This window comes from Drosophila obscura, unplaced genomic scaffold (assembly GCF_018151105.1).
Source record: "Drosophila obscura isolate BZ-5 IFL unplaced genomic scaffold, ASM1815110v1 contig_28, whole genome shotgun sequence".
NCBI lineage: Eukaryota > Metazoa > Arthropoda > Insecta > Diptera > Drosophilidae > Drosophila > Drosophila obscura.
The window spans coordinates 246,229-272,953 of record NW_024542815.1 but is presented as its reverse complement, the minus strand read 5'-3'; the positions used below and the strand labels follow the sequence as shown (position 1 = coordinate 272,953).

Sequence of the window (26,725 nt, the reverse complement as noted above, 5' to 3'; positions counted from 1 at the left end):
GTTTTTTTATTTTATCCAAAGCGCTCATAATATTTTTTGACCTGTGCAACCCTTTTTCGGCTGATTACCCACTGTGCCGCGCCAAAGACTTTAGCATTGATACGTGTACACACGTATTGTCAAGCATTCTAGATCTGCCTGCAAGCATACGGTTTTTTACAGAATATAGAATGTATGCATATAATGAGCATACTAGCAACATATGTACTAGCAATTGTTATTCGGGTATTTAGCGTGCGTCGTTTCAATAGGTAAATTTTTATTTTCCAATCAGTCAATCTTACGCATCTTATTATTATATTGTCTTTGGTTGAACCGAAAAAAAGGCATTTAGCAATCATCATACTCAAGGCCATAAGAGCCATTTGGATAATTTTAAGTGTTGTGTGTCGGATGTAAAAACTGAGAGATAATTTCTTTAAACTACCGACTATCCATCCATCCGTCCGTCGGTCTGTCAGTCTGTAAATGTTGGCGGTAAACTGCTCTTTTGAAATTGAGTTGCCTAATATGTAGAAAGATCTCTGGCTCAGTAATCAGTAAACAGATCAGTAATATAGATCAGTAACCCTTCCTTCCATGTGGTGTTATTCAATTGGACAGATGTTTGTAACGTTCCGGTCGAAAAATATGGATTCTGGTCCGTGTGTCCCCCCAAATGCTTTTATCCAATTAATAATAATAAAAATTAAAAATATCTCTTTTTATATTTTGTTTTGTTTTATTCTGTGTGTGTGTGTTTTGATGTTGTTGATTTTAAATTTTCATTTCATTTTTTGTTCAACTCTAACTGTACGTAATTTGTCAAGATTTTTAAATATGTGTTTGCTGGCAATTAATTAATTACAAATAATCAATCAATTATTTTTAGTTGTAAAATAATGTATAATTATAATATAATATATTATTATCTATACAAAATAAAAAAAAATCAAAGTAATAATAATAATAAACATAAAATAATAATAAGAATAATTTAATAGAATAAAAATTAATACACTTTCTTTTTTTGCGGTAAATGTTTTTTTCAATTGTATTTTTATGTGTGTGTGTATAAATATGTGTACATGGCATTTTTTAGAATTATTTTCGCTATTTTTTTGTATCGTTTTGTTTTGTTTTAAAAAATTAATTATTTAAAGAATTTCTGTTAAATGTATCTGTGAAATAGAGTTGGGTTGGCCATGAGTGAGTAAAAAAAAGAGTTGTTCACTTCAGTGAGTGAAGTGAGCTTGTTCACTAAAGTGAAAACCCTTTACCCAACACTAGTGTGTAAATCTCTAAATGTATGTGTGTATGCTGGTGTGAGTAACAATTAGTAAAATATAATGTTCGTTTTTCACGTTTTGTTTCGTAAAATAAAAAAAAAAAGCTTTCTTAAAAACTAGTTTTATATTTGCCATTCAGTCAATCAGTTGAAACTTTTGGGTTGGTATAAAGTAATGCGCCAAATGCGTTTCCCACTGTGTTTTTTTCTCATAAGTGATAAATATATGTATATATTTTTCGAATATATATGTATATATATTATATATATAAATATATATATATATATATATATATATATATTTATTGTATATATAAAAAAATATAGTATTTATATATGTAATTTATACACACATACATATGTATGTATAATTAGAATAATTAGCTTTCATTAAATATTCCCACAAACTGTTGTATTTTTTACTCTTTCTGCATTTCAAATTTAAATTTAAATTAGTATTTAAATAAATTGAAATATTGAATATTTTTCTTTCCTGCTATCCTTTTTCTTTGTGGACTTTAATTCCACGAATTTACTGTTTTTCTAAAACTCAGTACAGTTTCATTTTCAATCGAATTATCTTCTTTAATTCGTTTTGGTAATAAATTAAAATTGAATTTTAATCATTGTTTTTCAGGATGGGAAAGGGTGGGTGGGTTGGTTAAAGAAATTCGGAAAATGCTTTTCAAAGAAAAATTCTGCCCTGTTGAATTTTAAAGCAAAACTGCACTGGTTTCTCTTTCTGTCTGTCTCTCTATCTCTTGCTCTCTTCCAAGCTCTCCTTCTGTATGAGAGGATTCTCTTCTCTCTCTCTCTCTTTGAGGATCTTTTGAAGGGTGTATGTCCATTCTGGGGATCATTCTCGCTCCTCCTGCTCTTTCTGCCCTCTCATTTGTTTATATAATACAAGTTTCCATTGTTGCCACAAAACAACAACGATCTATGCAACCCCGCATGTGTGTGTGTGTGTGTGTGTGTGTATACGTGTGTGTGTGGTGTGTTTATCTGGGTATATGTGAATTGTATGTGTGTATATAGGTGTCTCTGGCCCTGCACACACCGCACTGAGTGTGTGTGTGGCCCAAGAATCCTTCGCTTTCCCGCTGCTTCCCGGCTGCTCACGGCTGCTCACGGCGGATCCGCGCTCAACTGCTGGAGGCGGCATTAGAGCGCTGCTGGTGGTGCGGTTGCCGCTTGTGATGGCGCCTCGAGCGGCGGCATTGCGTTGAACAGCACTCGTCCATAGCCGGGGCTGAGTCGAGCTTCTCGAAGAGGCGCCGCTTGCTAGAAACCCGCGTCTGCTGCTGGCAAGTGGATCGTGAGCAGCGCTTCCGATCGCAGTTCACCTTGGAATCCTATAAGAGTCAGAGAAAAATAATATTCAGGGATTAGTCATTGCCAAGCAAGAAGTCTGAGGAATGGGATATATGCACATATATGTATGTATCTTTCGATCGAAACTTACCTTGCAACGGCACTTGATGCACTTCTGCTCGCCGTGCGACATTAGAATAGGATGCCACTCCTGTCCGTTTTCGTAGACCTTATTGACCACCTTGCAGCCGCCAGCGGCCAGGACATCCTCGGCACTGTGCTGCGGGGATCGCTGCATGGCCTGGTCTTGCAGCACATTGGGATTGTTTGGGGCGATCTTGCCACCGGCTGGGCTGCTCTGCTTGCCCTCAGGACAGACCTTGCAGCAGGCCTTCTTGTCCGGGCGGTATGCCAGCTTCTCGCTGCACTGCAGCGGTGGGCACACGAGCCGCGGACAGCGGATCTCCAGCGTCAGTGGGTCACAGCTGCAGGTGGTGCAGGTGTCGAAGCCATTGGGAGGCAGGAACGGATGCCAGCTGGCGCCTGCAGCATGGAACTGGTCACCTAGCCGGCAGCCGCGTCGCTGCTGCTGCAGCAGCTCATCGCTGCCATTAACCGCAGGCGAGGATGAGGCGGAGGGGAATGATCCCTGGGACTGTGTCCAATCCGAGGCGGCGGCAGTTGTCTCCCGCTTAAGCACGCAGCTTGGACAGCATTCGCCCTCACGCTGAAGCAGCTGCTCCGAGGGGCGGCATTTGAGAGTCGGGCACTTGATCACCTCGCAGTTGGACTGTCCCCGCAGGCAGGCGCACATCTGGCAGGCGTCCTGGGCACTGCGCCACTGCTCGGATTCGTTGTAGAAGCGGCCAGAGTGGAAGCACTTGGTCTCCGCGTTGATTAGATGGTTGTCGTTGTGGTCTCCGGGCACGGGCACGTTGTTGTCGGTATAGACGGGGAAGCAGTGGGCGGGCACCTTGGTGCTCTTGAGCTTGCCGCGCAGCAGGAGCTGCTTGGAGTGCTTGGAGTGCAGCTCTAGGTAGCAGACGCTCATCTCCAGCTTGATCAGCTCCGCGGAGGGCATGCTCAGGAAGAAGCCTTCCAAGTAGGAGCCGTTGAACTCCTCGAGCAGCTTGCGTGTCACCGGTGCGCCGATAGCCTCGATCGGCTTCTCCTCCAGATACAACTGCAAATCCTGCGGCGGCACTCCACTCAGCGTCAGCTCGTAGTGCAGATTGCACTCATTGTCGATGGACATCCAGGCCATGCCCATGGCATGGCCAGACTGATTGTTGCTGGTTGCCAGCCCAGAGTGCTCCTGACGCTTCAGCAGAATGGGCTCGGCGGAGTCGCGGGCATCGGCCACGGGCCGCGGTACCAGGCGCCCGCGGATGAGGCTGATCTCGTGCTCAGTGCCTACGTTGACGCCAAGCTCTCCAGCGTAGAGGGACTCGAGCACCTTGGGACCGAGCTTCTCCACGCTGCCAATGGCCTGGTTAAAGTTGAAGCTGGGCGTTAGATCCTCCAGCTTGGCCTTGCGCTTGCCCTGCTCCTCCACCAGACTGATGTTCGGCCGGTCGCGGGTGTTCACGTGGTCCGTCTCGATGTTGTAGGCCAGCGATCCGTCCGTGTTGAGGTAGACCCAGGCCAGCCCGCTGCTCCGGGTTTCGGGTTCGCCGTTGTGTGGCGCCAGCAGTGTCTGGAAGATCTCGCAACTGGCCCGCGTCACAATGTGGCCTTGGATGCGCAGCTGTGGGTACTTTTTAGACTCGACGGTGAGCAGCAGCTTGCCGCGGGACATGAGGCGCAGGCTCTGAATGGAGATGGGCGAGGAGAGCTCTAGCACATTGATCTCGGCCGAAGGCTTTCGTACCCGTGGCACCTCATCGAAGATGAGCTCCTTGCGCTCTGGCAGCTCGATCTTCACGCTGAGAGCGGCGTCCGCGAACTCCTCCGCTCCGAAGATGCCGTTGAAGACCAGGGTCAGGTGCATGGAGGAGGCCGCCCCGCTGCTGGTCGAGACAATGGCCGTGCCACCGGCTCCGGCCAGCATGGAATCGAACTTGTTGCCGGGTAGGCTCTGGGGCGGCTCCAGCAGCGAGCTGAACAGCTCCGTCTGCAGGGCCGTGTACTTCGCTATCTTCCCGGCCAGGGCTAGTTCCGACTGGTGCTTGTTGCCCCACAGTAGTACCACATGTAGCCGGTCGTCGCGCAGGATGCGCTTGTAGTCCCTGGGCACACGGCGCCACACGCCGCAGATCTTTCCAGTGGCGTTCTGATAGACACTGAGGGTGCCCGTGAGGGTCGTCTCCAGCTGATGCTCCTCGAGTATGACGCCAGCATCGTCCACAAACTGAATGGCACGCGGGCGGCCGATGCGCGACGATGTGTAGAAAGAGTAGTAGAGGTTCTTCTTGTGGAACAGGAAACGGGCGGTGGCAACAATGTTGTGCGGATTGTAGGTGGTGTACATGGACTTCATTTCCTCGCCCTTGAGGAAATACGATGTACGGCCCGTCAGCAGCGCAGCGTAATCTTAATAATGAAAGAGATGGTTTGGAGATGCGGAGGTTAGCATTGGAGACGTTGATGGGTGGATGGACGTATAAGAGAGGTTTGTATGTTTCTTGAATCACTACTTACGTTTCATGTTGCGTTCCTCCTCCTCGTTGGGCACTGGCACATCCAAGGCCACATCCGTATCTGCAAATTGAAGAGAATAGAAAATGAGAGATTCTGTCAGATAAGCCACGACACGACCTTAAATGGAATTTAGATGGAAACAAATGCTTCAAAGCAATGCACCGGCCCCTAGGAATTCTTCCTGCTATCCTGTTCTCTCTCTCTCTCTCTGTCGGTCCGATTGAATGAATGGCTGGAAGAGGGAATGCTGAGTGAACGGCTGGAAAGCTGATGCGTCATATGTATGTAGATCCTCCTCAATGAATGGCGGGGATCACAGGTAGAGAGGATCGGGTAGGTTCGGTTCGGTTCGCGTCTCGTCTCGTTGCCCGTTCTACCCAGGTGGCATTCATTAATCGTGCATAAATTTAGGGCAGGTAGAGAAGTACGAACGTATAGAGGCCCTATATATATTCGTACAAGTATAGCCAGTGAATGCCTGAGAATGCCACAGAATTCCTGGAATCCACATGTCACGCTCATTTGCTGTTGCTTGGCGTGAAAGTAGGTGGACACATTTCCGGGACCGATACCGGGGTACACGGCAGGGGACTTGATTGACACCAGCCCGAGTTGAAGTCTGAGGCCCAGAGGCCACATAAATCACCTTCAACAACCATCAGCGGTTCTCGGCACTCGGCATTCGGGTCGAGGTCTCTGAGTTCGTTAGAAGTGGAAGCAGCCTGGCAGACGACTGACAAAAGCTGATTAAAGCTAACCTGGGATGCCCTTTGAGGAGCAGTTCTCTCTAAGTCTCAGTCTCTCTTATAAAACATCATTTAACATTGGAGCAGTGCCTTTCCATTCGATCCTATCCCATTCGAACCAAACCATTCCGATCCTCTCCTTCGTTAGCTGCAGTCGATGATGCTGCATTGGCATTTTGCTTATTTTATGCTGTTCCTTCTCGAAGGCCGTCAACCCGAACCGCAACACCATCCTCGCACAACATTAGCCCGAACCCAGCTTTATAGCTCGTAAGCCGCAAAAAATGTGAAAAGAATACTCGAACAGAAGACGGGAACTTCTTGCCGCCATCGCATAATGAAGGGCGACAAATCTGACACCTTGTGTAGCATTTTATTGAGCCCCGGTCGAAGCCCTGGCCCTGGCCCTGGACCCCATCCCTGTTCTACTGTTGCGGCAGTGGCGGCTGCGGCGGCGGCTGCTGTCCGATCTTATCGCCTGATCTTAATACGAGCCACTTCTGGACTAGGGACCCGCGTTTGGGTCTTCTTAGTGTCGGTTTTGGCTTTTTCTTTATTTCTTTTTCAATATGTGGCTCTACATTCTTGGGGCTTATTGGTTCGGGCCATGCCGTCCTCAGGCCGTGGCCGGACGGACAAAGGAATCTGCCCTTAAATCGCGCTTGCAGATGAATGAAATTTTTAGTTTCGTTTTTGTGGGCTCTTCTCCTATATAAGCCAAGATAAATGAGTTTCGTTCGGGCTACAAAGCCATCGACACGTTGCCCATCCAAGATACAGGTAAACAGGAGAAGGGAAGGCGAAGAGTGAGGGTTAAGCAGACAGGGGACAGCGAAGCCGACAAAGCCAAGACTGAGAGACAAACGACACCTCAGCATTGACTCGACGCTTTGGTATGTGGTGCCCCCAGTCCCTGCCCCTCAAAAAGAATCTCTGTCGGCGGCAGCTCATTAACAAAAATCGTTTGAAAGTGTATGTCGAGCTTGGAGCTACATAGAGAAAACCAAAGGGACAGAGACGGACAGAGGCAAGTTAACTGGTTCCGGTTCGAAAAACAGAGCCAAGCAGAGCAGATGGGAATGGGAATGGAATCGTTTTTAGGACGAATGTCCTAAGAAGAATAGGATTTTCCTCTTTGGACTTGAAAAAGAGAGTCGTGAAAGTAGTCCTAGAAAAAGTATGCCTTTTCATCCCATAACACACACACACTAACAAATCTTTCTTTTCTTTTATCATTGCTACAGTTCCCCCAGCGATCCCCCAACCCTGAGTTCCCCCACTGCCGATCTACACTAATCTGTTGCCCCTCTCTCTTTATCTCTGTTAGATCATTTGATTTAGATAATAGTTCTAGTCCCTTGTTAGCTCTATTTCTTCGGTGCTTATTGCATATCCGAAAATCTCCAATAAAAACAAACCGTAAGAACGCCTGCTCTACTTTTGCTGCTCTGAAGAGGTAGAAAGAGTGCGAAGAGACGTGCGGAGAGACATGCCCAACATAATAGACAGTTCCATTGCCGATGCAGAACCGATAAAGATAAAGTTGAAGATTTTATTGTTCGATGGCGCACCTCACGCCCGGCCATAAAAATGAATTTGGTTCAGTCGATCCTTTTGTGGCTCGCAGGCCCATCCCAATCCCGGTCTCATACCCTGCCCTACTACAAAGTTGCTGGGAACGACGATCCTCCGATCCCAACTTGGAAGGGAAAGTACTACATAGTACAGTGGGGAAGGGACAGGGAAGGCAACACCGACCAAGAGCAGCTGACCACAAAAAATGTCATCAAGTTAAATTGTCAACGTGCTGTCGGTTCGGTTTGGTTTGGTTCGCTTAATGGGATCGTAGCCGCAGCAGCAGCCATTGGAATCGATTGGAATCGAAAACACTAACTTTTATTGTCTACCTGGCGATATACCCCGCTACTCTGCCCACTGCCACTCCTTCCCCTCGGTTCGTTCCCTCTGTATCTGTTTGGGACCGCCCGCCGTTTGTGGCGGCAAATGAGATAATTTAATAAGCGTTAAAATGCTCGAGTTATGTCATTATAAAAATGAACGAATGAACAAAAAAAACAACAGAGCACTGGCATAAATTAATGCTCAGCAGAGCGTAGATGGAGCAGATGGATTGGATCGCTTGGAATAGAGTGACAGAGAGAGAGAGAGTGAGGGGGAGGAGAGTATAGCAACAGTGAAGAAGAGCCAAAAGATTCGATCCCGAAATGGACATTTAACGAAGGAAGGCGATTGCTGATGTTGGCTGATATGGCCATGTCATGAGCTTCAGCAGCCTCGGCTCTGGCACCAGCTCCGGGCCTGGGCTGACAACTGGGACCACAGTGGTGTCGCACTAAGAGAAACAGCCGCTATTCAGTGCCCCTTGCCGGGATGCAACACTCGCGAGGTTTGACTGTAAGTCAACTATGAAGGCAGAAAAATCCAAGTTAGGCACAAAATAACTTTGGAAACGGTCGTTGCAAGTAGTTGCTGATGCTGATTCCGCTGATGCTGCAAATTTTTGTACAAAAGCTGGAACCAGGGATGGGATGGGATGGCCAATGGATGTCCATTGGATGGCCAACTGTCTGAATGGCTGACTGGACTGGACTGGCTGACTGCGTGAGAGCCAAAGAGTATCCTCTGGACAGAGCTGGAGCCGCGCCATCTAACTATTTATGGCAAACGAGTTGCAGGTTCGGGTCGTTGGGAGTCTCTTTCAGTGGCAGCCTCTTGATGTGTCCCATCCTGTGGCTCGGTCTCAGGCTCTGCCCTTTGGCCAAAAAGAGAAGAGAAAAGCTACAAAATAACTCAATAAAAGTGAAATTGTGTGAGAAGGGGCAATTTTGATCGTAGCAGTAGAAGGTCTCGATGGGGTCAACGGCTATTTGCATAAGCAAATGAAAAATTGCAAGAAAATGGAAACTAATGATGTGATGCCAAAGCCGATCTTCCTTGCATACCCCATACCCATACCAACCATCCCCATTCCCACTACCCACTACCCACTTCCATTCCCGTTCGGTGGCAACGAACCAGTTTGCTCCATGCCACACAGGCAACCACCACAGGCTGCAGCTTTGGGGACAGGCACTGGAATTCAAGCAGCACTGTGCCTGATTATGTGAAAAATGTCACATAGAGAGAGGAAAAGAGAGAAGAGCAGAGAAAGAGTTAGAGATAGAGAGAGAGAGAGCGAGCGGAGAAATCTGTGACCAAAATCTGTTCTAATTATACCCGTACTCGAAGAGTTAAGAGGTATATTATATTTTTGGTAAAAGTAAAGTATATATATTCTTGATCAGCACCAATAGCCTAGTTGGAGGCGGAGTAGATGTACAATCTTCATGGTAGAAGTAGATTTAGATGTTAGATGTAGAAAAAAAATTTAAAATGTATACTATTTTGAAATTCCACAAATATCATAATCTCACATATTAATATACTGTCTGAGTACGGGTATAAAAGTAGAGTCGCGTCCACAGAAGCGACTCAAAACTTTCCTTCTCGTTGTGAATTCAATACATGCAGAAAATTAGCCAAAGCCAACAGTGATTCAGCTATGCTCCTCCATATACCCAATCATAAATTATATATATTTATATATACATATGTATATCTGTAGGAAACATACGTATACAGACATATTATATGTAGTATATAGAGAGGAGGTCTGACAACTGCTTGGGTTTGATATTTCGCAAAATATCTCCACTCCACTTCTCATGGGCAAGCTTTAACTTCAGAGATCGGATCGTATAGATACATATATTTATATTATATTTATATTATATGTATGTAATGTATATACATAGCTGCTCTCTCTGTCTCTTTGGAGTGTACAATAATTGATCTATTAAAGCCTTTCGAAATGCGTCATGTGTGCCCCAAAGAGACCACTTTTCAAATGAAAATACTTGACAAACGCTGACTGAGACATAAAAACGAAATATAAATTGCGTAGTGTTGACCTTCATTTCAGGCCAAGTAATTTTTCATAAACAATTTACGCGTTTCGGCCACCAACTCGGCCATGTATCAGACAGTGAGAGGATGTGGTGACACGGCGAGGCAGGGGGAATGAGATGGACACCGCCGATGCCGAATAGCATCATAGAATCTCGTTTGTCTGTCTCACTCGTCGTTTGTCCACACAGCCAGCTGCCGTGGATGCTATGCTTAATTATTCATGGCTATATAGAAGAAGGCCCCACCTACATATATGCATGGGGTATATATGTATATATCGAAACAAACAGATACAGAGAGCTGTCGGATCTGTGGGTTATTCCATCTAATCCAGATTTATACGATCAAATAGATATCGGACGGGGAAATTGAAAGTGTCAAAATATTGAAACATATTCCAGAATTTATGGGCATGAATCAGTTTGGAAAATTTGTATCCCGAAAAAGGGATCGCCGCCTTGTGATGATTTATCATATCTTAATAGATCAGAAGGTGGTAATGACAGCGCTGAATGTATCACTAGAATATGTTCAGATTGGTTGATGGATTGATTGGATCGGAAGAAGTGTTTCCCCCGAAAAAGGATAGCTAAAATGATATGTACTTACCATTGCGATCACCGGGACAGGTCTTGCAGCATTTGCCGGGCAGCGAGATGGGATCGTCGCACTTGGCCGGCGGGCACTCGTTCTTAATGTTCCTACACTGGACGCGTGCAACGATGCGGCGCTTCTTGGGTATCTGGAATATGGAGAAAACAGAAGAGAGATTGAAATACAGATACAAAAACTACTAATTGGAATTAGTGTTCGGTTATGTTTGGTTCGGTCGTAATGCAGATTCCTAGGCATGGCACCTGTTAGTGATTTATTCCACTTGTTAGTAACTGGAACAGAAACTAAATTTTATCTAAATCAGGCGGCGGCTGTTGCTTAATATAAAGTTTATAAAAATATAGAAATCTACGAATATATGTACAAACATATATGTATATGTTTATCTTTTGCCCTTTTTTTGTATAATTACTGTATACTTTTATTCATATTTTTTTTTTGCCTTTTTGATGTTTCTCTCGGTGTCTTTTTATTATTATTTTTTATTGGTTGCTGCTGCTGCTGATGGTGTTGCCGCTTGCTATGTGTGCCTTAAAGTTCAATCAGCAGCAGCAGCATGTTTTAAAAAATTTTATGATGTGCTCATTTGCGACGCTTGCAGCCAACATAAATTATCATTAATTAATTTCCAAGCTGACTTTTATGCAATGCACATTAAAAATTAACGGACAAAATATATACCTGAATAAACTCGCCCTCGTATGTATCCATGGAAACCGACTTTTTGAATATTATATACGGGTATATGTACGTACACATATCTGGCCCCTGTCTGGTCTTTCGCAGACTACAAAACCAACAACATGACGGCAAACAGCCTGAAGACCTGATGGCGTCAATTAATTTTTTCTGTCTCCCGACGACGCCCCTATATCTTCTTTCTATCCCATAACGTCCCATTCATCCGCACTCGAGGACACACGAGTGTTACGGTGCCCTCGATCAAGAGAGTGTGCAACATTCTAGTCTTCATCTCTTTGCGGTTGCGTATTTTTTTGCGTAATTCGATCGGCCAGAACAGGCCTGGGCAGGCCACAAGAATGCCAGAATTCGTTTTTCCGATTTGCTGTTTGCTTTTTGCTGCTTTGGCAAAAGAATATTTGGCTCTGATCCGTAATATATCGCCAGAAAGAGCTTTCAAATCGATATTAATCATGCGTGAAAATGCTATAAATTAGGCGCGTCCCGAAACCGAAATAAAAACACAATCATTTCCATTCGTTTGCTGTTTTTTCCGCTCTGTCATTTCTTTTTTGGCGTTTGGCTTGTACCGAATATCAACGATCATTAGTCAATCGGTTCTTAGGCACATCGGTCGGAAAGGAATGGAATATGGAATGCATATGTAGTTCTGTTCTTTATCTTAGTTTTGGTAGCATTCTTATTCGATTCATGCTAGGATTGTTTTGTTTACTTACCGCCACACATTCGCATTTGATGCAATACATCACCCCAAAGGGTGGTCCGAGATCCGCATACCAGGTCGACCCCAATTCACGGAGAACTTTGCCAAACTGACATTCGGTAACTGAAAACAAAAAGGGAAACGAAAAAAAAAAATTAATTTCCTCAATTGCCATTTACGGATCTCTATACATACATATTTGGTATATTTATGTATATATGGTATATACATATAGTATATATGTTTTTCAGGTTGCTCTGGCGCCAGTCGATTACAATGGCTTATGTACGGAAAGAAACTGACTGGGAACTGGGGACTGATGATGCAAAGCAAGGCTAGTACTCGTCGCACAATATAATAATGGAAATCCATAAACCAAATGACAGACGCCCACAATGAATGCGCCATATGGGGGCAAGGGGTATTGTCAGTCGATAAACAACTAATTAACTTCAATCGAACAACTTTCAATTGATTGGGGGTCCCAGCCAGTGATCCACATCTCAGAAATGGAGCCAGGAGACACGAGACTGGACTCAGATTCATACTACGTTGTGCAGGGTGTGCAGGGCAAATGCAATCAAAATTTCCATTTTGTAGCAGCCAAGAGAACTTTTTCAGCCAAAAGCTGCAACATCAGCGGTAGCAGCCACAAGCCAGAGACGGCTGTGGCACCAGAATTCTGTGGCGCCACATTCGTTTAGAGGCGTTGGGGCAGCGCTTCCGGCAGCGTTTTCAATTACAAGTTGAAAAACCCAAAGGCGATGGCGATGGCAAAGGCGATGAAGAACAGCCACCAACTGGGCGCCAACAAGTGTCAAATGGCGGGATTAGCTGCGGCATGGGGCTCGGGCTGGGGCTAGGGTACCAGCAACCAATTCGATAGTCTCAATTTCATTAGTAAACTCTTTTTGTTTTGTTTTTCTGTGTGTGGTTTTTGTGATTTTTCAGATCGTTAATTGGCTGCGCGCGCGGCACAGGCACAGCTTTGCACAAAATGACACAAACCGTATGCAAAGCGAAGCGACGCGTTAGATTATTAATATATTTTAATTACCAGCACACTCGCGACATGGCATCGCATCCAAATTATGCTAAAGCTCTTGGCGCCACTCATAAAAAATGTAAACGAATCGAATCGAAATAAAACGAAAAGCAACCAAAAAGAGCCAAAACCAAAATCTAAAGCCAAACGAACACAGAAACTAGAAACAGCCAAAATGGAAATTCGTATGCTGTTGCTTGGCATTGAAATTGATTTTTGGGACAGCCGGCGGGATTGGGGGAAACGATGGTATGAAAAAGCATTTAATTAAAATTAGCCAGCGGAAGCAGCTAAAAGCACGCTGAAAAAAGCTTGGGAAACGCAAGGGAAACGCGTGCTTGAAGCTTGAAACGCGTTGGAATCGCTCTGCAGTAGGACAATCTTCAGTGAAGACAATCTCAATAGGAAACACGCTAAAAGGCAGCTGGAGAAACGCTAACAGCAAAAATAGGCAACACCTGTTGCACCTGTGCAATCCAACCACCCACCCAGCGGCAGTAACGGCAGAAGCAGCAGAACCGCTGACGAACACCGCTGCTGGGGCGCCATGGCGTATACGTGATAAGTGGCGCTAACGACGCGCGACGTTTATCAATTTTGTAGTAGCTATTTTTTTTGCTGCTGTTGTCATTGGCGCCAGTTTTATTTGCGTGCGAAAGAATTTAAATACGAGTGTAACAACAACAGCAGCAGCAGCAGCAAAACAATGAGAGAATAGTCCCCGCGCAATAGATTCATAAGTAAAAACAAAAGAAAGTATAGTACTTTGTTGTCTGTGTGCAAGGCGAACCTCAAGTAACAGCTGCAGCAGCTCCAGTGGGAGGCGATAATCCCCAGCAATGTCCGTTAATCGCATTTTAAAAGATCGGCTGATCTGCAGCATACGGATTAAATATAGTATACGGATCGGATCGGTGCACTCCAAAAAGCATTCCTCAAGAAGTGGGATTTTTTCTTACTTTTAGACATTTCCCTATTTCTTTTTTTAGTTTTATTTCTCTGGGAGTCCACTTCCTGTTTTCATTTCTTAAATTTGTCTAGATATTTGATGTATGACCAAAAAACTAAAACAACACCCAGAAAATACTTACAGAATCCGGAAAATTCTATTTCTGCTTTTGCTGATTTGTTGGAAAAATAGTTCAATTGTTGTTTGTTTATGCACTTAATAGAGCAACATTTTTGACGGTTGTATGTGGTGTTGTTGCTGCCCGTCGTTCCAGACAATTTGTGAGTTATAGACGTTGCCGTTGCGATTCGCAGCTTTCCCAATCCCATTCATTGACAAGACCCGAACGTGCAACGAACGAACGAACGAACGAACGAAACCACAAAATGAAATGCGAAATATGCCTGTAAAAAATTACACACATTTGATGTGCCACAAGGGTAGATGTGGCTGAGGATGCGGCTGGGTAGGAGGATGGGCAGCGTGGGCGGACAGCGTGCCACACACAAACACATGGGGCAGCATATATGTATGTAGATGTGGTATCTGCACATGTATTTGGATTTATTTTTAAGTTTAATTTAAGACGAAATGTCTAGAAATAAACTGTATCTTTTTCTGTTTTTGCTGCTGGTTTTGTTGGCAGTGCATTGGACTCAAACACGCAAAGAGGAGAGCTAGAAGGAGACAAATGGTGGAGGCAGAGAGAGAGAGAGTGAGAGTGAGAGTGGAGCAAAAACCGCAAAAATTTTTGGACTGCAGTCAGAGCAGCAGCAGCCACAGCAAATTGTAAGTGTCTGGGCAAACATTTGCAGCCTACGAATCATTAGCAAACAAATCTTAAAAATAACATTACCCTCTCTCCTCTGGGTCTACCCTGCTGCACCCCTCATATGCAGTTTTGGCAGGCGACAAAAGTTTTCAAAGATGAGATCATTCGTTCCAAAAACTAGTGGAAAAAAAGAAAAAGAGCAAACGAAAACAAAACCCACTGCTGAGAGGAAAAATTGTTTATTCTTGATGATCTCCTTAATATTAGTCTTTTTCCTTTCTATCAATTTTGACCCTTGACTATTTAGTGAGGTGCGCACCATTGCAACATTGCAGCATTGGTTTATTCCGTGCATAAAGACAACAAAATATATCTCTTTTTTGTACTGAACAATGTGCTAATTACAGTCAAAAGAACAGCCACACACGTGGGTCAGAAGACGGGCAGATACAGATATTCTTACAAGTATCTCGTACTTCATGTGTCATCAGTGCTGCTGCTGCTGCCACCAGACTGGGGCTGGCCTGTGCCTGTGGCAGTGGCCAAAAGGAAAACGTACCACAGACATTTTCGCCTGGCAATTGTGATTGTTGCCAAATGCGTTGCTGCTGCTGCCACATTGTACTGTTGTTGTTGCAGTGACTCACATAACGCAGAACCAGAACCAAAAGTCAGCGACGGCGTCGAATTGTCGGCTATTTTTTGTAGCACAGCAGCAGCAGCAGTAGCAGCATCAGAAAGAGATAGGTTGAGGTCGCTATGGAAAGAGACAGGGAGACAGAGTGTCTTTGAAAACTTTGACGCTCGTACGCGCTTTTAATTGAGTTAAAAGATCAGCGGAGATCAGTGGATATGTTGTATATAGAGCAGGCCAGTCATGCCGGAACTGTTTTTATTTATTTATACACACACACTTCCATATAATATATGTATAGCATATGTATTTATATATAGATATAGATATATTTATTTATCTGGCTTTTTTGTGGGTTGGATCTTGTTTAATGTTATTTTTATTTTGCGCCTTAATTAATTGTAGCAAAAGAATTAGCGCAAATGTTAAAGCTCAACAAGATGCAGATACATATGCAAGTACACAAAAATATGTATGTTTCCTCATTCTGTTTCTTCATTGTGGCTATACTAATGGTCCGATCTAAGCCAGATTCGGCAATCTGGTAGATATGGTCATTCTCTACGATACTGTGGTTTTTGTTTTCTCGTATCATTAAAATTGTGGATGCCACAGACTTTCGTTCTTTGTGAAGGCGGAAGGGGGCGTAAACTCTTTGAGTACGGGTATAACTATATCTGTATCTCTCCCCCCAGGAGTGGTCACTCTTTTTGGGGTTGGGGTATTGATTTCTCTCTCTCTCTCTCTTTCTCTGTATCTGTGAATGAATCGATTCTGTTTCTGCTTTCAACTTGAGTTGCTTCAAATTTGACAGCTACGAGTGTTGGCCTGCCAATCAGTCCATCAATCAAACGAATCTACCCTCAAATGAAAACAGAGCGGCAGAGAACAAAACAAAACGAATCTAAACGAAAAAAAAACGAAACGAAGAACTCCCCGATAAAAACCGAGATATGTATTTGTACAAATGGTTCACGAACTGCGAACCAGTTCGATCCGCCAGTTATTTGTTTTATAAGCAATTAAATTATTTAAGTGCAAAGCAAACAAAAGCTAGAAATGCGTTTGCAGCCTGCGTTTTTCTTTCATTTTTGGGGACAGCCAGTTCTAATGAAGATTTCTAATAGTTGATTAAATGCGTCTCCCCATATCCCGCACACCATCCCACCCGAGGGTAGAAAATGGGGGGCTCTGGGGCACACACCACATCATCGCTTGTGCTCGCCAGGGTGGTGATAATTTATGACAGCTGAGGAGAGAGAGAGAGAGCAAACACAGCCCGATCGAAGGCGGTTCAAAGCGGTACCAAAGCAAACAAAAAAACTGATGGAGAAGTACTACTCGTAGCAATACCCCTTAGGACGCCTCCCCTCCCTATCCACTTCCCTCAGATTGCATTGAGGTACAAAAAAAAAAACAACAAAACATAATAAATAAAGTTCAAAAGTGAAAAAATGAAAAAAAAAAACCGCATGACGCGGGGAAAGTCGACAGCGAAACGCCCCAAAAGCGAACACCAGTAGAAAACCCCAAAAAGGGGGGCTCGTTCCTCACGGTTTCCGCCGCGCCGCCTGATCTGCAGCCAAGAAAAATCGCCACGAAAAATAAAGCAAATTTCCCTTACGCCTGCATTTGGCTTATGTAAAAAGACCGAAACAATTATATTGTTGAATAAGAGCGGAGATAGTACAGTGCGTTTCGTTAGGGTAAAACAGACAGCCAAACAATGTACAAGATAATGAATCTTTGGCCCAAGGAGGTCGCTTCGCTTTCTTTATGGTAAATAATATGCCATGGCCAGAATCCACATCCGAATAGATCCAAAAAAACAATTTATAATATGAATGTATCTTTGGAACAGTGCTGGTTCTACTACATATGCACGTACGAGTACTCGTAGTATGTATCTTACTGTCTGATTCTGTCTGATTTTGGAGCAACAGCAGCAATAAGAACGAAATGAGGACCCCAGCCTGGCCTATTTTTATTTTGTCGGTTTTTAGTTTTTGCATTGCCGTTCCATTGCCAACCATTCCGTTCCGTTCCCTTCTGTTCTGTTTTGCTCCCCTTCCGTTCCGTTTGCAAGTAAAAAGCAAATCACGCGACTGTGACTGGGACTGCGACTTGCCCCGCACTTGCCACCGCCACACAGATGTCGACAAACAGCAGACAATAACGAGAACATACGTTGGCCGTTAATTTTTGTTGTTGTGGTTTTGTTCTGGCTAATTTTAAATGCTCTGATAAGTTGCACAAATATGTTTAGGATGTATCTTTCTAAATATTTTGTGTCTTTTTTTGGGGTTGCGATGAGGATGGGCAGAGCAGCAGTCGGCAGAACGCGTCACGCGACACGCGATTTGCAAGCGTATTTTTCGGTGATTTTCTGCCTCTGTTTCTGGTGGGTGGGCGAGAAAATGCATATTAGGAAAAGATTTGCTCAATGTGCGACTATTAAAGCGTACATTTAATTGTTGAGCTATGCAAATGCTATGCCCAATTGCAGATTGTTTCTTTAAAACGATATTTGCATTTAATTTGAATTTAAATTTGGGAATTTCTACAGATTTCTATGAAAGCAAGAGCCGAAGATCTGCCAAGGAAGCGTAAGGCCGAGTCCTAAGCTGAAACATGAGCTAAAGATGATACTGATTGTCTGAATACTCTCTGAATATTCGCTTCTATTGCAAAAGTGTACATCTATCTGTGATCCCCAGTTTAAATGATGCGTACAAATGCATCGCTTATATTGGCAAAAAGCGGTGGCAGGGGGCGCTGATTACGGCCAGATAATTAATGCATGGCAGGAATGCGCCATATTCTAATGAAAGGCATGGCGAATCCCATATCGAATAGAACAGGACCAGGGCAGGGCGCCATATGGATGGCGCCATTATCATCTACTGGCCGAAAGATGCAGAGAGATTTGTTATTAGCTGTTAAACTTCACCTGTGACGAGCTTTTGTCCCAAAAGCTTTCTGCTTCTTTTTCTCACTCTCCCCCTGTCTGGGTTTCCTTATTCATTCGAGCGGAAACAGCGGTAAACACACATCCTACGGATTCCGATTCGAGTTTTGAGTCAATGGGATCGTAATGGGATCGGCCTACGCTCTTCGCCAAATTAATTTACACACACAGACACAAAGAAAATGTTGTCTCACTTTCAGTTGTGTGTGTGTGTTTTTTTGGGGTGGGCGAAGCGGAGTTTGCTGCAATTTGACACCTTGTAGGCATTAAGTGCTTCCTCAGCCCACACGCTGTGCGTCGGGGCTGTGAAGCTCTCGGAGGCTGGAGGATGGCGACGCCTCGTCTCCTCCTCTTCTCGTGTGGCAAACGCAACAAATTGGTTGCATTTCGTATTATATAGCTCTGGTCTCCGTCCCAGCAGCCCCATCCCCCTTCGACTTCTTGGCTGACATGCAACTGACAACCGACGTCCGGCTAAGCCTGTGATTGCGGCTGCGGCTGTGGCTGCGGTGCTTGGAGGCTCATTTTGGGAGGCTGTCGCGACGGCCCCACAGAAAATATCTGTCTGTCTGTCTGACTCTTTTACCAACTTAACGTGTTCCCTCCTGCTCTCCTAGCGTCTCCTCTCCATCTTTATACTTTGTTTTCCATCTTCGTTTGTCGTTTTCTTTTTGGGCCCCAAACTTATGATATGTTTGCCGTGAAATCCCAGAGGTAAAAACAAAACAAAAACGAAACGAAATTGCCGCAGCTCATTGAATGGGTCTTCCGCTGTTTGGATCTCTCTCTGTCCCGCCACCCGCCGCTTGTTTCGCCATCCGTATGGATATGGGTGTGTGTATCTCAGTGTTTGTATCTGATGTTTGTCGTTGAATTTTTACACGCATTCATTAAAAATAAGTTAACAACTTTTTAACACCTAACTGGGCGGCAGACAGTTGAATAAATGAATTATGCTGACGAATGGTGGCAACGTAGGTTGTCAGAGAGTGGGATATGAAGAGGGGGAGCAGGTTCAGAGCGGGGTGGCGCGGGGTCTATTGGCCAGCTGGTTAATCAGTTAAATTAAATGCGAAATGAACAAAACGAATTGGTTGCTAGTTTTGATCGGCCGTCTTGGCCTGGTCTCTGGGCTTACGTGGTCTTTAGGCCAATCATCAAAAAGAAGAGAAAAACCGCAAACCACCGCACAGTATGTATTTCTGCTGAACTGTAGAGGTCTGGAGGATGGGGAATAATACAACGACTAAATTATGCTAAGACTTTGTATAAACAGAAAAGTCAAAGAAGTGGGTGCCCGAATAGGTAGCTAGGTAGATAGGTAGGTAGGTTGTAGATGTCTGACTGGCCATACGGCTATTCGAACATATACAGTAAGTGAGTGGGCGCCAAAGTGTGACATGCCATGACTACGAAGACTGGGCCATCTACGACTTTGTATGAGAGGCTAACTAATTTACTGGTTACCTATCATGGCCTAAACCAATTACAGCCCTCAAGCTGTTTTGTGTGATGTCTATGCTGATCCAGAGGATGGGAAACGATGCAAAGCTAACTTTTGTTACCCTTTCAGGGAAAAGGGAAAACATTACATTTTTATGGATTTTGATTTATTCGATGCTTTGTGATATAGTTCCTAACCGCCAAGTTGAACTTGCACATGGCCTCACAGAACCTGTACATCATCATTATCATCATCAGGGGTTAGCAGCAGCAGAAGGAAGAGGCAGAAGCGGCAGCAGCGTTTCTGTGTGTAAGACGAGAAACGTTTCAAAGTCGTTGCAACGTAAACCGCAATCTGTTTTTAATTGAAAATGCAACAACAAAGGCACCTCAGAGCCACACAGCTATAAAGCCATACCGCCAGAGAGATGTGGACAGGAGTGTTCAGGAAAAGGCAGGGGCAGGGGCTGGGGCAGATAAAAGTGAGGCAAGCAGGCGGAAAATGGTAACTAGGGAATATAATAGTAAGATGTATATGTATGTACATATGTACATACGTACACATAGTATACTAATACGGGGGCCTTCGAAACAGGAAATGCAGCTAATCAAGCGTGTGAGTTGCAACAAATTGCAACTGCCTGCCTGCTTGCCTGCCTCCCTGCCAAAGATATCGGCTTGTGGTGCCTGGACTCTTGCTACGGTTTGTTGCCGGTGTTGTAAGCAGCTTACGGGTCGACAAAACGACGACAACGACAGCGACGCCTTTACGTCTGCGCAGGCAGCGCAACGAGCGGAAGGGAATTCCCGTTTTCCGGATTAGCACACAAGCAGAAAATGCATACAAAAAAAATATCGTAAAATAAAAAAAAAGGAATCTCTATGGCAAGAATAGGGATGCCGATGTTGATGAGGCAGTTCATAGGTGAGATTAGGGTGCGAGCAGGTCCCGCCTAGGCCTTGACACTTAGTTCTACCTGACACCACCGGTTCTGCCACTGCTCCTGCCCCGCTTTACCGCTTGAGACACGGCGTATGCGCAATGCGGCTGCAGGCGGCAGATACTTATGCAACGGCAGTTATGGGAATCTGATATATGGGGGAATTCTACAATGAACTTATACTATATCTATGGACTATATCTGTGGACTTACCCGCTGGTCGATTGGATCGCCTGCCCGTGTCGGACTCCTCGAACATGAGCGGGGCTTGACGTCGCCCATCCACCAAGCCGCCAGAGAGGCACAGCAGCAGTCCCACGATGAGCAGGTGGCGGAACTGATGGCTCAGCCGGCCCATGGACCAGCTCTGTGTTGCAGAGTCACTACTGTTTCTGCTGCTGTTGCGGGAGGTGGAGTTTGAGGTGGATGTGGAGTCTGTGGTGCTCTTCCGGCTGTTGCTGCTTTCCAAATTCGGCACTGTGCCCGTTGCTGTCGTCCAGGCCACGCCACCCCTGCTGCTGCCACTGTCACTAACACTTGGCTTCTGCTTGTTGGCCATTTCTCCGGCTGTCGATTTTTGGGATGATTCGTTCGTTGATTATTTGCGGATACTGTATTTTTGTATTTAGTATGTATTCTTTCGGATACTGTGTTTTTAAGCACGTTTTTTAATAAAACCATACACAATAAAAAATAAATAAAACAAAGGTCACACACACATTACTCTCTTCTCTTTACTCCCAGGGGGGATGGATTGGTGGATGAAAGGCCTTGCGGTGGGTTTTCTGCGGTGTGGGATGCCGTGTTGCGGCACGTTACTGTGCGGTGCGGAGGGTGAGTCGACAACTGTGTTGATATAGACTTTTTGCGTAGCGCAATCGATCACTTCTACTTGATTATTTTTCTCTTTCTTTTCCTTCGCTTCTTTTCTTTTAGCTTTTGATTTTTTGTTGTGTTCTTTGGCTTTTGTTTTTGTCCTACTATATATTTCTCTGGCCGATTAGATAACACATGCGAGGTTCGCGCGCCGATTTTGATTTATTTGATTTTGTTTTTTTGTTTGTTGTATAAATTTTGGTTTTTTGTGTTTTTTCGATTTTGTGTTTTCAATGTTTCGAGACTTTTTCCAGTGTGTGTTTTAGTGATATAGATACTTTCGATACAGAAACTCTTTCGCTCACTTTTCAGACCATAGAAGCTTTTAGATCTGTACGGTTTGGTACGTACGGTTGTTACAGAGTGTAATCGAAACGGAACGTACCAAAGCTCAGCGCGGATCGGATCCAAATGGATCGGTTTGGATCGTATCGGATGGGTTGGGTTGCGGCTCTGTCTGTGTTTCTGTTGTTGTTGCTGGTTTTTGGAGCGGTTTCCCCGCAGTGCTGTTTTTGGCACGATGCGGATCGCTTTTCGCTTGGGCTTGGGCCTAGCGTTATTTCAGTTTCAGTTGTCGGCAAGTCGGCGACTTTTTATCTACTAGATAGTTCGCGGTGTGCACTGCCGTGTATATTGTTGGCAGAGCGGTGGCTGCTGCGTGGCGGCTCTCGCTACAAGCTCTCTCGCTCTCTCTCTCTCTATCTGTCTCTCTGTGTCTGTATCTGTGTGAGGTGCGTTCGTTCACGATTATTGCCGTGTAAGTCCCTATGTTTGGCTGGTTGTGCTGTGCGGTTGCGAACGTTTGGTTAAATAATGTCCACACACGGTATCGGACGATGGAATAAATAAACTAAAAATCCAACAAGCGCATTACAACGATGACAGCAGCAGCACAAGCAGAGCAGAGGCAGAGCAGCAACATTCAAGTGAGTGAGAGTGAGATAGCAGGATAGATAGCCAGAGCGCGAGAGCCATAACAGGCAAACAAATGTTGCAGAGAGCGCACGCGAGCGCAACAAAGTTTCGGTAACGATCGGGCGTTCGGGCCGCCTGCCTTCGGCTGGTTTTCAATTTTCCTCTGCTGCTGTCAGCGTCGCTGTTGCTGCTCTGTCAGCGCTTTTGTTTGCAGTTTTTGCAAAAAAAAAAAATGTTTGCTGAAACTCTTTTGCGCTATCTAAGTGGGTGTGTTTCTCTGCGTAGATGTATAGATGAGTCGCGTGTCGAAGAGATGTTTGGGCGATAGCAAAGTTGAATGAGCGCAGCGCTGGCCACTGCGCATTCGTGACTTATCTGCCTTTCGCACACGCAACATGTTGCCAGGCCATTCTAAATGTTGCTGGTATCACCTGGCCCTCTCCTCTGCATCTACCCGCCTTGTGACTGTTTTCGTACCTGCTGCCTCAATGTCTACCTTCGCCACTGTCCCGTTTCCACCCCTCTCCAATCACGGAAGGTTGTGCAAATTTCTCTGCTGACTGCGGCGTGGGCGTGAATCTTTCACCTGGGCGTCCTTTACGCGCTCTATCTCTCTCTGTATATGTCTCTCTTGCTCATACTCTTTGTGTGGGGCAGGCTTTTGACCGACCAATCGTACGCTCAGGTCTAATGAGAAGGAGAGAGGATATTGAAAATGGTTGATATGGAAATAAATCTCAACACTGGAAGGTTCTTCGTTTAAGAGAATATTATTGATCAAAAGGGTTCCAGTGGCAGGGCGGCAGTAAATGGCCATAATAAGAATAAGATACAAATCTGTTGGAATATACATTTTTAACCATCCAATACCCTAATCTATCCTTTTCTCGTTCATTCCCAATCCCCAGGAGTTCTCAATATAGCTTCTTCAAGTTTCTACCCAATATTCAAAGAAAATCCAATCAAATAAGTGAGATTCCATCTTACGATTTCTTGATTCAATCTTAATACCACCTTTAAATATTCGGTTCGATTTCGGAACAAATACCAAATTAGCGTGTACCATCATCGCATCGGCTGGTCATAAACACACGCATTCCACAGGCATGTGAGTGAACCATAGTGGATGGTCGGGAATAAGCAAAGAATCACAGGAGACCCATGAAATGATCTTGGAGTTCCGCAAAACAATCCAACGACTGACTGATGACTGCATTCCATGGTCCCTCAAAGATTGATCAAACGATGGAAATGTGTGTGTGTTTTTGGTGGTACGATTGAGAGTACGAGTATTTGGCATTCCTCGACCAAAGAGTTTACGAGTATTTGCCTCCGAGGCGTTTGGTTGGTCGCATCTTCCGCTGGCCAGAGACACAAGTGCCACAAGACAAAAGAGAGTGTCCCTTTATGGCCGATACAACACTTTACATCATTATATATGGTATGCATACTACAGTCGTGTTCTTCGCGATGAGTCGGGGCACGTGTGAGCGCAATTAAAAACCAGAACAAGCACCAAACAGACACAAGAAAGATAACAACAACAAAATTAACTATATATTAAGTATTGCTAATAAATAATGTGAGAAAATATGACAAGCTGAAAAATACGAATTGAATCTGCGAATGTCTGCGGATTCAATAGCCATAGAAAATCAACAAAATTACCAAATTTTTGCGGTTTTTATACCCGTGCTCGAAGACTTAAGGGGTATATTCGATTTGTGATAAAAGTTCATGTGTTCAACGCGCAGAAGCAAACGTTTCCAACCCCATAAAAATATTAAAAATATGTAAATATGTAAAATATAAAATATTTTAAAATTTTACATAAATCATAAGCTCAAATATACTGACTGAGTATACGGGTATAAAAGTAGAGTCGCGGCAACAGAAGTGACTCACAACGTTCCTCCTCGTTTTTGTTTTGTTTTTGGTGCTACGATAAGGCGGAGAGTGGCGGGTGGACGGTAGAGGGGCATTTAGTTAATTAATTTGTTTGCTTTCGTTTTCGATTTCATTATGAACGCGAAGGCAGACGGGGGCAGTAGCAACAGCAAAAAGAAGAACAGTAGAGCAAAGCGCCAGTCGATTCAATATGTAGACAACAATATCGCTAACAATAATTGCTGTCATATTCAAAATAAAAATAAAACAATTAAAATAGTTTTGGGTTTATTAAAATCCAGAAATACGAAGAATGTAAGCTCACGTATGAATTAATATGCATGAAAATAGACAGATGTCAGCAAAAAACAATACACAAAGAGAAAAATATATATACTTTCCAATGGATGGCACATTATTCAGTTCCAACAGTTGTGTCTGCATACCATGTCCACAGGAACTCATTTTTTCTCTGAGTGCAGAAATACTAAAAGCATTAGAGAGTCAAGAACATCACAAAATATCACAAACAAAACCCAGCAACAACATTATGCTTTGGCTTTTAGCCGCATGTCCATCTATTTCAAATTTTATTTTGTCATATTTTTTGTGCTCAACATCTCTTCAACATGTTTGTGGAATTACGAGCATGCCCAAAAGTAATTCTTCGATCTTTTTATACCCTATGTCTGATTTCCATCTACATAGATCAACTTTTTACGGTGTTTCCAATACATTATTTAATAATATTCTGTATGTATAATTTTTTAAATAATGTAATTCTTTGGTTGCTTCTTATTTTTGGGACTTTTCTGAGATCAAAAGAATCTGACGATGGCAATGGGTCAGAGACTGTTTTAATTTTGTTGCCAAACTGAACCATCTGGTATAAAAAGTTCTTGTACCTCAATACTTGATATTAGATGTTATTTAATGTTTGAATTTGTAGTGATTTATATTTTGTTGATTAGCATAAATTATTTCAATAAACAAAACATACAAAAAATGTGTCAAAGGTAATATCTATTCCCTTAAATTTATATTCTGAAATCATTTTAAGGGTACCAGGGGAAACCTTGGTAAATGCTTCCAGGGGTATCGTTGTATCGTTGTTTGCCCGAGTGAGGTGTTCCCTATTTAATATTTTTTTTGGTTTCTTAAGCCTCATTTAATGCGCAGCTACGACGCGTCGTCGTCTGCAATTTTAAATATTCCTATAAATGTTTTGGCCTCACGGCCTCGCCGCAAAAAAAATAAATATATATTCACATTATCACCCAAACCCACCCCCTCCCCCCCACCCCCTCCCCCCACTCGTCTATGAACGGTTTCTGTCGCTTGCACCTATATAAAAAAGAAATGTTACATGTCTGAAACATGCGTACAAAATGCCATTGCAAGAGCAAAAACACCAACGACACCAATCAACAATCACCAACAAAAGCAGCAGCAGCATCAGCATTAGGGAAAAAGTCAAGAAAAAATGCTTTTCTAGACGACCAGAAAACAGAAAAATGCTTTTCCTTTGATTTATGTAGTTTTAGCGAGCGCCGTCGACGTTGACGCTGCTGGCTGTTGGCTGCACTGCCAGCAAAGACGATACCGTCAACATAGCAGCAGCATGACACACCCAAAATAGTATATAGTATATACATACATACATATATGAACGATCTGTGCGAGTATATGTATATTTAGTTAGTGGAAAATATGAAATCCATGTCGGATATTAAAAGATATAAGATATTGTAGAAGATATACATAGTACTTAGGTGAGCATTGAAAGGTTTTTGTTTTTTTTTGTAGTTTGAGTTACCGTCTCCGCTGCGTTACACATCTACGTATCCCCCAAGCGAGGGTCAAGGCAGCACATTCAAGAGGAGGGCATAAAGTCGCGTATCAGATAGAATCATCCACTGTGTTGGGTTACATAAATACGAGTAGTGGAGTACGCGTACGTATGTATGTATGTATGTATTTATGTACGTGTCATTGGTGTATTTAGACCCCACTTAACCGATACAGTAAACGCATTGCGCATACGCGCGAAACCCAATAGAACAGTAGCCAGGTAACGTCTAACGTCCGTGGATGTGTGCTTGCTAGTGTGAAACTCCTTGACACTGCCCCGTCAAGGTGTCAGAGCTTCCAAAACCGCACTAAGCACCAGCCAGCCAGCGGCTGCAAAGATTCCAGCAGCTACGTAAATCAAGATGCATGGGGCTTTAGTAAATGGCTTGATTGACAAGCTCAGTCGATATCTAGCTATTAGGTCTAGCTGAGCGGAGTGGCTGCTGGATGTTGGTCTCCGACGTAGCAGCATGTATACTTTGCGGTAG

At 44.0% G+C, this 26,725-nt stretch overlaps 1 protein-coding gene across 1 annotated transcript; it reads right to left on the bottom strand.

The window, feature by feature from the left end:
- Positions 1-1,644: 1,644 nt before the first annotated feature.
- LOC111070016 (dorsal-ventral patterning protein Sog) lies at positions 1,645-22,405 on the bottom strand. The gene is made up of 6 exons (XM_022360310.2): positions 20,922-22,405; positions 11,970-12,079; positions 10,546-10,678; positions 5,222-5,281; positions 2,733-5,113; positions 1,645-2,622 (listed from the first exon to the last, which is right to left on the bottom strand). Exons 1-6 carry the CDS (start codon positions 21,265-21,267, stop codon positions 2,413-2,415), a joined length of 3,240 nt encoding a protein of 1,079 aa, XP_022216002.1. The 5' UTR covers positions 21,268-22,405; the 3' UTR covers positions 1,645-2,412.
- Positions 22,406-26,725: the final 4,320 nt, after the last annotated feature.

Excerpts from the sequence above, each read along its gene's own strand:
- LOC111070016 (XM_022360310.2), bottom strand. The coding sequence starts at position 21,267 with ATGGCCAACAAGCAGAAGCCAAGTGTTAGTGACAGTGGCAGCAGCAGG. Across the intron at positions 10,679-11,969 it reads TCAAATGCGAATGTGTGGCG|ATACCCAAGAAGCGCCGCAT; the intron begins GTAAGTAAACAA and ends TCCATATTCCAG. Across the intron at positions 5,114-5,221 it reads GGAGGAACGCAACATGAAAC|ATTACGCTGCGCTGCTGACG; the intron begins GTAAGTAGTGAT and ends TTCATTATTAAG.